Source organism: Agelaius phoeniceus, chromosome 3, assembly GCF_051311805.1.
Source record: "Agelaius phoeniceus isolate bAgePho1 chromosome 3, bAgePho1.hap1, whole genome shotgun sequence".
In the NCBI taxonomy this organism is placed as follows: Eukaryota; Metazoa; Chordata; class Aves; order Passeriformes; family Icteridae; genus Agelaius; species Agelaius phoeniceus.
The window spans coordinates 79616155-79631758 of NC_135267.1; the positions used below are offsets into that span (position 1 = coordinate 79616155).

General features: G+C 37.3%; 1 protein-coding gene across 12 annotated transcripts in view; it reads right to left on the reverse strand.

Moving 5' to 3' along the window:
- The window catches only part of MAP3K4 (mitogen-activated protein kinase kinase kinase 4), a 62838-nt gene that overhangs the window by 6301 nt on the left and 40933 nt on the right, over positions 1-15604 (reverse strand). For 4 of the 12 annotated variants that reach the window (XM_077175686.1, XM_054630127.2, XM_077175683.1 and 1 more), the window contains exons 16-23: positions 15087-15183; positions 14079-14195; positions 10213-10313; positions 9048-9128; positions 7360-7551; positions 6664-6734; positions 4436-4552; positions 2897-3056 (exon numbers count right to left, since the gene is read on the reverse strand). In XM_077175686.1, the coding sequence (XP_077031801.1) occupies positions 2897-3056; positions 4436-4552; positions 6664-6734; positions 7360-7551; positions 9048-9128; positions 10213-10313; positions 14079-14195; positions 15087-15183 (936 nt within the window). Of the gene's footprint in view, positions 1-1890; positions 2003-2896; positions 3057-4435; positions 4553-6663; positions 6735-7359; positions 7552-9047; positions 9129-10212; positions 10314-14078; positions 14214-15086; positions 15184-15604 lie in introns of all 12 variants that reach the window. The other 8 variants (XM_077175691.1, XM_077175690.1, XM_077175689.1 and 5 more) reach the window with 3 other exon arrangements.

Sequence of the window (15604 nt, forward strand, 5' to 3'; positions counted from 1 at the left end):
TACAATCCTTTTATTTTCTGTATTCATCCAAGGAGTCTTCAAGAACATGCCCTTCTCTCCTGAAGAGAATCCACCAGGCATGGCCTCATTATTCCTCTCAATTCTGCACTTCTGAGATCACACCTTGAGTGCTGTGTCTTGTTTTTAGGCTCTCCAGCACAAGAGAGATAATGACACACAGGGAGCAAACCCAGGACAGTGGCATCAAGATGTTCAGAGGGCTGGTGCACCCAATGTACCAGGAAAGGCTGTGAGATGAGTTTGCTCTGCTTGAAGAAGGGATGCTCAGGGGAGTGTCTGCAGGGGATTTACTGCTGGTTTCAGCTGTGTAATGGGAGGATAGCAAGATAAGACTTTTCCCTCAAAGGCACACTGTGAAATGGTCATGCAGCAATGGACACAACAGCAACCTCTGCAGATTCCAGGGAGCTATCAGGAAAAGCTTTTCACAGTAGGGATAGGTCAGTCATTGGAACAGGGCATCTCCATCCCTGGAGATACACATGTATCTCACCTCAACAATGTCCTGAGCAATCTGATCTGATCTGATCTGACATTGGATCTGATACTAAGGCTGGCCCTGTTTAGGACAGAGGGCTCAGAGATGTCCACAGGTTCCCTCCAGCATTAAACATTCTATCATCCTGCATCACTGACCAGAGCAGCTTCCTTACAAAAAGTGAAATAATTATAACCAAGAAAACTGGGCTTAGCCACAGGAATTAAAATTCAATATCCAGAATAGAAATTAAAAGAGTATCACAAGAGACTATCACCTGCTACAGACCAGCACCACCTGCTTTTCACAATGATGCAGACTAAGCAAAAAGCAGCTAAATGCAATACCCAGCTGACACAACCCTCCATCTGCCCTCACCAGCACAGGCTGAAAAATGTTTTTGGCAGCTCTATCTTGCTTTATCTTTTACCCATATAGAGCTGGATGCCATAATAGCATCTGAGAGACAAAGTGGCACAAAGGGACACTCCTAACCAAAAGTCTATTTCTGAGCACAAGGTACTTGCAGAAACCAAGTACGGCTGTCTTGCAGGATACAGATAAACAATCATTATAAGAATTGCTTATCTGCTGCTAAAAGAAATAGACTGACAGTGATGTTAAACAAACCTGGCCATGAGAGATCTAGAGGGATCTGACAGCGAGATTTTCATAGGAAAGTAGTTTTAACAGTCTGAATGTCACTCTTCCCTATCAGAAAAATAAGAGTACTAGTCTATCAAAGAGAAAAAATTAAAATTAGAGTGTTCTTTACTGCTGTTAGCCTGAAAACTTGGGGATGCAATGTCAGCATAAAGGAAGTCAATGAGCAAAAGACTTCCAATGCATCAAGTAACCTTTATAAAAATACCCTCTGTGGTCTGTCTTTATATTCTGCCATGGAGCTTCAGGAAGGTCTATACACAGATGTGCCTTCAATGACCCTCTGTTACTCTCAAGAAACACTCCAACATTTGGCATAAGGAACCTGCTGCAACATAAATGCTCTCAGGTAACACAACATTACAGCTCTGTTAAGCAGCTTTTCTCACTCCATGCGTTTCCATGAAGAGCAGAAGACCTATTTGGAAACATATCCAGATATCAGCAATGACATTGAGCAGCCCAAAAGAAATCCCTGTCAGCCAGCTTTGGATTTTGATCACAACGAGCTTCCAGGAGAGCATAATCCAGCTAAGCAGAACCTGGACAAGGAATGATCAAGAAAAGGGCAAGGAGGGAACTGTGAAAAGCACAAAGGGAAATCCACAACTGGAGAGAAACCTTTGGTAAGGAAGGAGAACCAGAAAAGGTAAGATTGCTGGGGAATGGGAGTGAGGGAAAGTGTTTTCTAGAAAAAAAAAGCCAAAACTGACTCAAGAGTGGCCTACCTGGGTGGAAGGCCTCTGGATCGTAGATAGTTCTTTTCCCAAATGAGAAGCACGAGGCCAAAGGACCAAGAGCAACTGGGAACCTCCTACACTGCTGCGGTGATTCAAAACCCTGTGAGCAAGAGGGACATAGAAACCCAGCATCGTTGGGTTGCACTGCCTTGGCACAAAATGAGCATTCACAGGGCATATTGTGTGCATTGCTTCCCCTACCTTTGCCTAAGTTTCCTGCCACCGGTGAGCCAAATATGCCAGACTAACAAAACCAAGATAACCAGACATGGAGGATGTTGTTGGAAGGCGCAGAAAAAGAAAAATGAACCTGAAATGAGGACTGACACTGGGTATCTTAAATGCCAAGCCCAACCCCCCTTTGGTTACTGCAGTTTCAGTCTGCTAATTACGTACGCAAATGCTGACAGCCAGGCACGAGAAGATAAATGTATGGAAAAAAACCACTTGATAAAGGGATACCCTAAAATCACTTAAGTTCTTTTAACAACAGTTTTGTTACTAAGTTTAATCAGCCATTCATCTGAAATTCCAAAACTCTTTGGGAAAATGGAATCACAAGGAAAAGTTCTGATGCACAACTATAGCACTGTACACTGCCTGTCAGCTCCAGAAAACACCATTTATTTGCACAGACAAGAAGGAATACAGCATTACATAACTCAGTACATTAGTGCTAAAAATGCAAGGACTAATAACTGAGTTTAGATAAATCCCCAATAATCTTAACAACCTCTAAAAAAACTATATAAATCATGGGCAAAATTTATGAGTTTGAAATGACAATTGTGAATGTTTTTTTACGATCTACATGTAAACGAAAAAGCATGAAACTATCCAATGGCTTGTAAACTGAAAACTTAATAGAAGGCTTTATACAAATAAGGGCTGTATAGATAATGCACACTAAATATGCAAATACATGCCCCCATCCTTCCCCCTGCTCTCATCTACCACACTGAAACAACAACATTACCTTTTTGGTCAACATTACCTTTAATGTCTCGATGAACAATACCATGTTCATGTAGCACATTGATAGCAATGGTGATCTGCTTTGAGTACAGCCTAATGACATGCTCCTGAAGGCCCAGTTTTGATACCTCCTCCAGAGTGCCCTCATCACAGTACTCCATGAAGATGTACATTTCTTCCTGTTTTGGGAAACAAACCAGATTTCATTTGGTATAATTTTTTTATATTTTAAACACTGAATTAAGATACAGTTTTCCCTACATCCTTCATTGTTTATGAAATAAAGTATCATGTAATGTCTTAATGAAAGTATCACTTACCATGAAATAACTAATATTCTATTGCACAGCTATAGAAACTCTCTGCTACATGCCTATCTGCATCATTTGTACATAACTGATACTATCTGGTGGTATAAAAATACAGTGCTTGGGCATCAAGCAAACGACAGACACTTTGAAAGCCTTGCAGGTGTATTACACAGGAATTTATAGAGATTCTTTCTTATTTAGAGAAGGGGCAAAAAAGGGCACAAAATGAGGTTTTGGGCTTGTTTTTTAATCCCTTCTCTCTGTCTCAGTTCCTGCAGTATCATGTGTTGACTGCTTGAAATGGGCAAGTTTTTTGTTCTTTGCTGTGGCTTGAACAAGCATGTCAACTCTAACTCACTTTAAGGAAAAAATTAGGCTTCTGCTTCCACTCTGTCTCCAAGCCCATCTGATTTCAAACAGACTGAATTAATATAAAAAGATGGCAAAGATACCAAAGACATTTAGAATCTAGTCCAAGAAACCAATGACCCAGTGGCACAGACACCCAAATTTGTGTCTCAAATAGAGAACTGCAGAAAGCAGCCTATGTCCCCTTCTAAACCAGCAATGGGTCACCAAAACAACTTTTTCCATATTGAGCAAACCAGTCAAATCCAAGCAGCACTTTCCAACAAGACATGAGGACTTGAGACTCACAAGTGGGAAGAGCATGTGGAAAGCAGAGAGTAGTAAGAAGTTGGGTATCCCAGCACACAACTCTGGAATCCAACTCCATAGAAGAATACACTTCATAAGTTCTGCTGCTCAAGCATGAAAACTTGCTTTTTCCTTTTGAAGAGATGCTAGCCAAATTCCAATACTTGCCTGGAATCAAGATTTAAATGCCAGCAGAAGATTTTTCCAGGAATCAACATGATACATGCTGCTAAAAGGGACAAGTTTTAGCCTGTCTAGTCTTTATCTACATACAGGAGCTACCATACCATATATGATATAACTTGCTTTTAGACCAGTTCAACAGAGTAGCAGCATAGAATAGTTCCAGCATTACTCATTCTATTCACTTATTTTAAGCCTCCTCTGTTTATGTACCAGTTCCAAAAAGTTTCTCCTAACTATGTTTCAGAGACCTCAATATCCAGAGGAAAAAAGACACTGCTATTCACAGAGATAACCAGACAAGATTAACTAGAATGTTCTCATGTAAAAACCTCCAATAATGCAAAGCTTCTTAAAATTTTCTCTCTGCCTTATAAAAAATACCCCAATAATTTATGTTTTCTTACCCTGTGGAGCTCCACACCAAAATAACGAACCAAATTAGGGTGTTTGATGCCTTCAAAAATCTTCAGTTCATCAGCTGTTTCTTTGATGGTTTTGTGATCATTAGGTTGAAATCTTATCTGCAAGAAAGATTTGTCATTGTTTTGATGCTATTTCAAATTAATAAGTAACAAAAAAAGCAAACAACCTATCCTAAACTCAAACACAACAAAAAGCTTTTGTTGTTGTTGTTAAATACCATATCACACAAAAAGACCCAAATTACCCCTCTCCACCTCCAAACTGAAACAAATAAAGCACACTAAGCTATCTCTGGAAAATTACCTACAAGTATGATGACTTAGAAACTTACAAAATTATGTTACTTAAATGTGTCAATACACTCGTGTGCACATATGTATCTCTTCTGTGCTTGCCTTCTAACTTAAGTGTGGTAGACAGACACAATACAAGAGAATCTGAAAGCAACATCAGAGAGAGCTATCATTCAACAAAGGTTTTTTGCCAGGTTCTTCATCACCAGAGTCTAAGTGATCACTTTGAGGGGTTTATTCAATGAGAACGAGGCAGCTGCAAGGAAAAGGTGTGGCATGAAATAAATACCATCAAAGATTTTGAAGAAAGAAACAAGTTTTCAATACTTCTATGCTGTGATGGACTGTTCAGTGAGGAAAAACATTATCAGGTGTTCTGAAAAACTGATTTAAAGCTTCTAACCATGCAAAGATAAGCAAGATGAATAGCAAGTTATGGAAGATGCTACTTTTACCACATTGCTAGAAAACAGAAGCTTCATTAACTGAGTGCAGGACAACTGCTAAAGAAATAAATGCACATAATTGCACTGAAGGCATGATTGTGATTGTTACATTCTGTGTAACAATTCCAGCGTACAGTTTGTACTCAAGCAGTGGTATAATTAAATACATGAAGATTACAAAAAGGTGACAAATGATATTCAAGTATTTTACATATTCCCTAATGCATAGTTGCAATACTATGTATTTGTAGTAAAGCTTGTCCACTATAATCTGAAGTCATTTTAATGACACTGTGGATGAGGTAATACAACCACAGTGTCATTGGTGCAAGGGCAAGGGAATGCAGTGCCCTTAACCAGTTTAAAAAAAATCAAAAAATCTAACTTTCACCAAATTATTCTTAAAGAAATCCAAAAGAGCCTTTTATTTGGAAGTTGTAAACAGTTTTCATTCAAGCCTAGTGAAACAAACATCTCTCAAAGAAGATCTATTTATGAGCTTACTTCAGCTTCTGCTAAAGAGCACACACATGCTCATCTGTAAACAGCACCTGCGCCTAGAAAGCAACTCTGAATTACAGAAACAGAGTGAAGGTGATGGGGAGGAAAAATTTTATTTCATCTGGAGAAAAAAAACCAGCAACAAAATCTCAAATGTTGGTATTAGTCAGTGACTGAGTATGGTACAAGAAGTTAAGCACAAGCCCAGTCTTGCTTTTCTACACCTTGGAGGTCACACACATATTGTGTGTGTGTGTATGTGTAAGAACTGGCTCATAAAATGTAACTGCTGCAACATCCGATGGTTGCCACAGTAACTGCTGTGAGCCCTTAATGTTTGCAGTTGTCTAAAGATGTAAAAATGCATTAAAATGAAACAATAATTTAAAAGAAAAACAACCACAAGGTGTTGTAGGGGAAACAGATCTACGCCTACACAGCTTTAGTTACTCCTATCCTGAAAAGTAGATTTTCTGTACCCACAAGTTAGTCAGCAGTTTTGTGACTCAACCTAGCTCACACTATGGGAGAAGCTGAAAAACATCTGATGTCACACTTCCTATCTTTTGCTCTAAGGAATGAAGAAAGAAGTAATAAAAGATGAGAGGAAACAGTGCAAAGTAAAATATAAATTTGTGCACAGTCTTCACTAATCTTTCAAAATTATTTAAAATCGTAAGTTCATATATATTAAGGATTCATTTAAATTCACAAAGTATCCTACGAGATCAGTAAAAAAAAAAATTATCCATTTTACATACATTTAAATTGAAAGTTATAAACTGAAAAGCAACTTGAGGAAAAAGTGCTAACAGCAGCTGTGGCTACATGAAGAAACAATTTGTCTTCCCATCCTTTCCCCGTTAGCTAACAGCAGTGTGCAGAAACCCTCGATGCCTCCTACATCACCCACATTTGGTTTAGGAAAAAAACAGGGGCAGCAGTGATTCTTGTATTCACAGTACTCACTTCCTTCATAGCCATCAGCTCTCCAGTGTCAACACTGATACAAGTATAGACCTTCCCATACTGGCCTTCACCTGCAAAGTCAGGGTAAGGAAAATTCAGTACATTGCCTTCAACAAGCAACAGGTACATCAACTGCATAGAGGAAAAATCACTGCTTTTCATCTTTCTTTTAAATTACTACTCCAAGTACATTTCAACTGTAGCAATACCACACTCACAGCCCTGAATTCAAGCTGAATGAAAGTAAAAACATTAATCAGCTAACCTGAAAGAAAACTTCTCAAGAACAAGTATTTTCTCCCAAAATCCCAAACCAGAAAGTAAAATATGATCATATGGTGGAAACAATAAGATTGGTGAATTAAATCTCAGAGTTCCAACTAATTTCCATTTATATTTCTACTTGAACATTTTATAGGTTTAAACACATGCAGGTAACACAAGATCATACCTAAGTAATAGTCCTAACCAAGTCCTTCTCTTTGTTTCCTGTTATTTGACCATTGAAAATGTCAGTGACCTTCTACATTAAGAAAATCCTAGCTACAACAGTATTTTGTATTTTAACATTTTGATTTCAATAAAGCTGACAATACCTATGCAGAGACCGAAGATTTTTAAACACAGTCTTTGATTTCCTTCAAAAATATGAAGTTTGGTATTTTAGCTAGATAAATGGAAGTATAAAGAACATACCAATTTTGTTTCCTCTCTGCCACTTGAAAGTCACTTTTCTCAAACCTACGTGCATGACATTATCATAAGATTTTGGTGTGTCACAAACTTGGCCAATGATGTTCTTCCTTCTCATCTCTCTGTATCTCCTTTCTTCAAACAACTGAACAGACTTTTGAACAGCTTCCATCGGGGCTTGCTTGGAAGCAGTGTCTAAAAAGAGTGATGAACAATTTCCTTGATTGAGAAATATTCACTGTTATATTTTGTTATCTTTTGATATCACATGAAATACCCAGAGTTAAAAGAACACTATTTTGTGAGTCTAATTAAGATGTAGGAAAAGAATAAGACATTTTAACAATCACATATGAAACTATCACTTATGAATCACATACAAAACTAAAGCAAAATGAGAACAATTGTACTTTCCTAATCATCTCTTACTCGATTCAAAGAAATCACATTTATGAAACGCAACACACTTGCTTGCATTTGACCTGTAACTAACCTCTGATAGCAGAAATATGTTAGGGTCATAAAAGCACTAAGGAAAGAAGGACAGGTAAGGTTTTGTTCTTCAGACATATGAGAGGTTTCTTGAAAGAGCCATGGCATCTGTTATTTCAAAGATTTAGATGTATTAGAAACTCCAGCTCTTAAGTCTTATTATGAAACAGCACCCTAGTGAGTGAGACCAAAGAGATCTCAGGGCAGTGTTAGTTCATCCCCTCCTAGCAAAGCACAGAAATTATACATCTGTCACTGCTGACACCAGTAGCCTAATCTGTTCCTGGCAGTCTCCAGAGGATGGAGATGATACTCCCAAACTATATATTCTACTCCCCTACCCACAGTTAATACTAGTTCCTCTATACTAAATATGCCTTACTGTAGATTTAAATCAAAATCTTTGCCTTATTCAGAGTGGATAGTAAAACCAGTTCCCATTACAGCAATCTTCTAGAAATTTTCAAGTTTTCCCTCGTTTATCTTTTTTAGTTTAGAAAAACTGAAATTCATTCAGTACTTATGTTCTGACTTCAAGATTTCAAAATCAGAATTTGTAATTCTTCCTGTGTTCTGTGTAAGACACATAAGGAGACCAGTTTCCAACATGACAGAAACATTTTTCCCATGTTTCCTGGGGTTCTACTCTCAGATTTATGTTTGCCACATAAATATATGCAAACAAGCTTCACGTATCAATCCGTACAGTACAGGAGTGTCTGAAATGATCAACTTACTTTCAGTTTCATGAAAGTCAGTAGTAAGAGAGGAAGGGGCCCCACAACAGCCTTCAATTTAGGAAACAGTGTGGGATCACACACTATTAGACACTCAAAATAGGAAAATCCCACATTGGGGAGAGATCTTGGGAAGTGAGGAAGTGCTTCCTGCTGTCATAACTGGGCACTGAATAGGGACAGCAAACTTCTGCAATTTCTATATAGTAATAAATGAACACAATTTTGTAGAACACTGGTACTACCTTTCAATACCTGAAAAGAATTAACTTTTATAAAGTTTAATTACTCCTACTTTGTGACTCTGTTAGCAATATCCCATACCTGCAGTCAGGGTTTTTTTCTTTCTCCTTCCTATGTATAAAGCTGTGAAAACCTCTTCACAATCCACAATAAAATCCAACCTTTCAGTTCAGCACTGGTCTAACAGACATTGCATTACAGTGATTCCTAAACACCTACCTTTGGTCTGGTTGATCAATGTTCTGAGCTCCCAACTCCGCCGGGATGAACCACTGCAATCTCCTTTTGGATACAATGGCTCTAGAGAAATAACAGTGTGAGCACAGAAGTAGCTTTACCTCATATTAAAGATTATGCCACTATTTTCAGCAGAAGTTGAAAATTAGTCCTACATATAGGACTAATAACCTACATGTATAGCAAAGTATGCTCTTGAAATCAAAATTGACTTCTCTTCAGAAAACAAATTATAAAACAGAATTTCATTTGTATAGAAACAGAGATCTCCTTCCACAACTTAGGGAAGCACTTCAAGCCAGGGCACTCAGAATCAAATATGCAACATATCTGTAGGAAAACAATTTTCTAAGGTTCCTTGGAATAAGATTTGTATTCATTCCAACCTAAGCCACCTTCCTTTTCATATATATATATAAAAAAAATGGAATAAGCATGAGGCAGACAGTATTTTCAACATTTACTTCAAAACTAACAAAGATGAAAAAAATCTCCCGCACCTTTTAATATAAATTTTTAAGGCATTTCTCTCTATGAAATCCAGTGTGGATGACCACAATATCAACTCTATTTTGCTTCAGATTTTGTACTTCCTTTCAATTTGCACAATCAATCTTTCAATGCACTTGTTGCAATAAATACCACATATTCAGGGGCTGGGGAAACCTGACAGAGAAGCCCTGATCAGGACATCAAGTCACACATCCTGCCCCTTCTTCCTGGATTCAAACAACAGCAAGTATTTGTAATACTGCAGGGATAAAGAACTGGACAGAAAACACTTCACTGTCCTGATGGATCCAGTTCAAACCTCATTAAGTGTTTTGAAATTTACTATCAAATGGGGTATATAATTCAGAAATCATATTACTAATTTCATTTTGAACATTGGAACTCCGTAAAGCACCAGGAAATCCTTTCAGATACAATTCAGAAACAATATGAATGGCAAGAGAATAATGGATATATCGAGAACAAAAGGATTTCCTCTGACTATATAAGCCCACAAGTTAAAAATCTAAGATTTCTGAATGCGATGAGGTGAAAAAAATTTTTAGAAAGGCTAAGAGCTGGGAACAGAGAGAAATATGTTAATGACATAAAGCATCTGCACATCTAGGTCACAATTTGTTACTGTGACAATCACCTTCTCGCTCTTCAGTGGGACTGGAGTGACGACTAAGGGATCTGAACTGCAACTCAGCTGCTATTGAAGCAAGTCGATCATTTTCAGGGACACTGGAACCCCTGTTAAAAAGAGCCATCATACTAATTAACATGTCATTAGTGTTCATTTAATGCAATGCTAATTTAACTGCAGTTTTTAAGAGACAGAACCTCTGAAGCCTAGGATATGAACCATGAAAGCAACGTGAAAGGAAAACTGATGCCAAAAGGTAAACAGAAAACCCTCTCTATGCTTTTTCCCTCAAAAGAAGACTTTTTAGATTATTTTAGTTATGCTGCTCTATGAAAAAGCCCTAAGTTTCTAAAGCATAAACTTCAAACTGTTTCTTGCCTGTAGCAACAGAATCCATTTTCATGACTTGTAACCTACTACTAAGAACAGCTGCTGCAGGATGCAGCTTGTGCCAGGGTTGGATATACAATCAGAAGTGATTCAGCTGGGTGATAATGTGAGCCACATCATCAGATGAATGTAGTAACTGATTCATATGTGCCTCGTGCACTGCAAATACAGTCATAGTCCACAGTCATTAAGTCAGAACCAATGGAAAGAAACAGAAGCTGGCTGACAGGAAGGACACTGTTAAATGACAGTGGCAGCCTGATAGCTTAGAGGCCCCAGTTCTTCCAAACAACACAGAGTAGAATCAGATGCCTCAGAGTAAGAGCCAGATGAACAAGAAGGCTGAACAGAAAGGAAAACAATACTAAGACTTAAATTCTTAGGTCTTCAGCCACCTTCCTCCAGCCTCAGACAACAATTAGTGCACTCATTTTAGAGCCGTAAATTCTTTATGGAAGTCTTTCCACCTTTATGGAAAAGGTTCCCCTTCCATTTTTAAAGTTTGACAGGGAAGAATTGTGACTGATGTCTCCTTAAACATAGTATGTTAGAGATAAGAGCTAAATGTTACTGAAAAGTGGGCAACATTGTTAAATCCTTCACTGAAAGCTAACAACTACAAAAAGATGAAAAATACTTTGCATGACAAGATCCACACACACCTATGAGAGGACTACCAGTCCTACAGTTCTTTCCAAATTGTAGTATTACCTAAAAATAGTTTAAAAAAAAACCCCAAAATAACAGAAAAACACCACTAGAACCTTGAGAACAGAAGTCAAAACCACAGACAACCTATTCCCACGCAAATGTTCTCCATACAATGTTTGTTTGCTTTGCACTTCCTTCTTCTGCCCAACCAGATATTGTAAGGAGTATTGTATTGTAAGGATATTTGAGCAGGAACTGAAACTAAACTAGTGAAAATCCTCATTATTCTTCAGGAAGTTGAGGTTTTAATAAGCAAGAATGCTAAGGTGGTTCTCAGCATATACACAGCAATGACTCCTGATGCATGAAATGCTTAAAAACAAGCAAAGCTACATCACCTCTAAAATGAAGCAGCAGCTGAACGGGCCTTAGCACCACAGCTTTGAATGCAGGGGTGCCTAAACCCCATTTCAGGCCCATCCTAGGCACCCACACCTTTCATTGATCCAGAAAGTCTGTATGCATATTGTTAGGCAAAAATTATAGTAAAAGAGAAGAATGCTAGATAATTTTTGGCTCCAGCCCTGGATAAATAACAAAATGACGAATAATAACCACAGTTAGCTCAAAAATTGACCATCTATAAAGATTATAAACATAAACCTAGCAAAAATGTATAAATGCCAGAAAGCTCAATGTGAACAACCAGGTATTAGTGCTTTGGATTTTAATTTCTAGTTATACTGTAGTGGGTTTTTTTTCTTTTGATTGTTGTTGTTAAAAAAAAACTTCACTAGAACTATGGTGGCATTTGTGCACTATGCACTGCCTAGTACAATTGATTTACCAAGTTCCTACATTCAACTTTTCATAGATATTTAATGCTTATAATCATGTCTGAAATGTCTAAAGAGTCTTTGGAAAGTGTCCAAAGCTTCTGTCTTTATGCTATTTCAGCACTGGACTCCAGACTTTGCCAAACCACAAAACATTTCGTTGATCTAAAAGATTCCATTTCTCATTTGGATCACAAATAAACGAAATTCATAATTAAGACCACAATGCATCAAAGTTTGCAACTTTCTTTTAACTATACTAAAACAAAACAAAAAATTGTAGAAATATATTACACTGCAGTATTTTGCTTCCCTCAATAAACAGAACCCTGCAAAAAAACCAGCAGCCTTCAGAACTCTGTCTCTGCTTTCATACATTTTTTCTTCAAATGACTCCTAGCTCATACAGGGTAGTAAACACTACTTAAAAATCTAGACAGTGCATTAAAAAAACAAGATTATGGGATATTTTATGAACAACCATCATAAAAATGGTTTCAGAAAAAAAGCTGAGAACTCTAAGAAAAATACAAGTCTTTGAAAAACACTAATTTTCCATCCCACTGTCAGCTTATAAAGCTGCCAGAACCTCTTAGTGAATATTTTGTACCACGTTACTTATTTGAAAGGGCTATTCCAATGCTGCAGACTACTGCCTACTCTGTCTTTTTTCTGAGGGGGCTTAAAACAGAAGCATAAAGGATAAATAGTGTCTATGTTTGAATGACAAAAATTTCAAGATGTATTTTCAACCAAAAAAAGGCCTAGATTCATAAGCTATACATCTGGAGGCTACTGTAAAAGGTGCAAGTCACATCTTGCAATAAAAATTAAAATCTTACAGAAAAGATTGTATGTAAAAAGCGGCAATTTACTCCCCTCTTAACAGCTTAATGCATGCTTGTGCCATGCATCTGATAACAAATCAAACTATGATGGTCTGCTGGCTCACAACCAGAAATTATTTATTACAAAACAATTCATAATGAAGTTATATCCAAGTTTGGTTTGATCACCATCAATCTATTGTTCCTTCATCACCTCTTTTTTTTCTCTACCAGCTTTGTGATGTAGTCAGGTGTGTGTATCCATTCATACGAATTTCTATCCCAAAGAACTTTCAGTAATCTGCAGTAGAAATAAGAATCTAAAAACGTATTTTTAAACCCTAAGACAACACCACTGTGTTAAGAGCAGGCTTTTCACAGTCAAGGGTGCAGGGGAAAAAAAAGGTAAACAAAGTTGGGACATATGTCAGTGGTCTGACTTGTAATATGAGAAGAAATACCAACAGTCTGAAATTATAAAAGCCAAATGAAACATCAAAAAACAAGAAAGAAACTAATGTAGGTCTGTCAAAAAAAAGTCTCTTGTGATGATACAGAAGTCATTTCTGTTCCATATCCTGATACAAGAATAGTTTCTTTCATATTAAATTTATCTGCATCACCCTATGAAGCCAAAGGAGTAGCAAGAAATTATTTTTAAAAATTCTCATGTGTTGAATTTTGCATTTGCCACTAGACAGTATTTCAAAATACTTGTATTCAAAATATGACAGACAATAACAATACCAAAACTGTTAGCTAACATGAAAAAAATGAAAATCCTTGTCCTTAGTTGTATCTTGCAGTTATCTTAGTGGAAGTGATTCTAGGATTCTAAGTGTTAAGTTGTCAGTACTAATTATTTACTACAGTTACACCAATGAGCTGACTGGCATATGTTCATTGCAAGGACATTTTACTGAGCAAATCTGTAATCTACATCAGAACTGCATGCTTTAACTACCACATGTTCAGGCTTTTTGAATCTGAAAGTGGTCTCATCATCGATTTCTAAGACACGTGACTTTGCCCAAGTGGAACATGAATGAAGGAGCCAGTGGAAGAGACGATGGAGGGAAGGTGCAAACAATCTATTAGGATGTACGTGGGAGCAGTTATGTGGGTGATGCAGGGAGGATGAGTGTGCTACGGCATGGAGCACAGCTACCTGGTCTCATTGGCACTGCTGAGAGCTTTGGGCTGGGCTGAGTCGCTGCCCACGGGAGCGGGGCGACTCACAGCAACACTGCCATGGCTCCGCGCATCGCAAGGGACGCTCCGCGTGCTGTGGCAAGAAGAAAAACTTCAGGAAACGGTTAAAAAAATGAATGTATGGAGTTGAAAGTTTGTTTTAGAAACAAAATATTAAAGTGCGTATAATGATGCCTGATTTCAGAAGATTTTCAATTACATAAAGATTTTTATGTGGAATAGCTCTGGGTCTCAGAAGATTGTGGCTGCTAATGTATACAATAATAATAATACTCAAAATAAAAATCTTCTAATCTTTAGAATACTACTACTTTCTGCCAAAGCTAAGTGGCTTCTGAAAAAAAAGTCAGTTGTAGAGTTTCTCACTGTCATCATATTCTTGGAAAAAAGGGCCCTCTGTGTAAAATTATGCATGGCGATGTTTATATCGACATTTTTTTATACTATTTTTGCAATAATTCTCATGTCGAGTCTTTCAAAGGCAGGAGAAAAGATCCACTGTTTTAAGCTTATCCATAGTAGGTTGGTAATGATGCAGAAATGCCACCATATCTCAGAATGCTACGTTTTTATGTTCCATGTATGTAAATTCCAGAAAGCACTGCCACAGGAACTTCAGCAGGCATTCAAAGTGTGGAAGGAAATAAAAGTCTTGTTAATGAGCACTTTTCACTGAATTAAAGCTTTTTACGTTGAAACACTGGTTTCAGGAAAGATAAAGGGGATAAGAATGACTTCAAAGTGAGAACCCATGCACCAACAGAAAGGGGGAGTGGCCAAGCAGCAAGAAAAGGAAATTTGTATTGTCCTTAAAAGCACATCAATAAATTCTGGATCACATACATGCTAATTTTTTCTATCTGCTTTGCCCCCAAAGGGAAGGAAAAGGTATTCCACTTACTGACATTCAGCATAGCCAAAAAAAGGACAAAACAGTTTATAATGCTGTACTAATGCTCAATACCTGAAGCCTTCAGGTGTGGGGATGATGAGATGAGGATTTGGTGGATCACTATGGCACCGAGGCACTTTTACAGGACGGGGACTGTTTCGATGAACAGCTGCAAACATAAAAACAGATCACATTTACTCAGATGTCAGAAAAACTCTCTTAAGGGGCATTTCAAGACATAATATTAAAACAAATTCCTATTTACAGAGTTAAGTGTGAACTGGCATGTATTTTCTTATCCTTTAATAAAAATACATATTATTCCAAGTTTGAATAAATCAATCGTATGTATTAATACTTTTAATATTTTTGTATTACTTAACTCATCCATAAAATAATGAAAATTCTACAGATAGCCAAAAACTAGCAATTAGAAAATGTGTACATACTTCATAAAAACTTCATTGCTTCTACTTCACAAATTAATCTTATTGCAAAATAAATATTAACCAAATAATAATTAGCAAACAGCAATATTATGTTCCCTTCCATAACAATTAAGCTTTCTCAGACAATAACAGAAAGCAAAT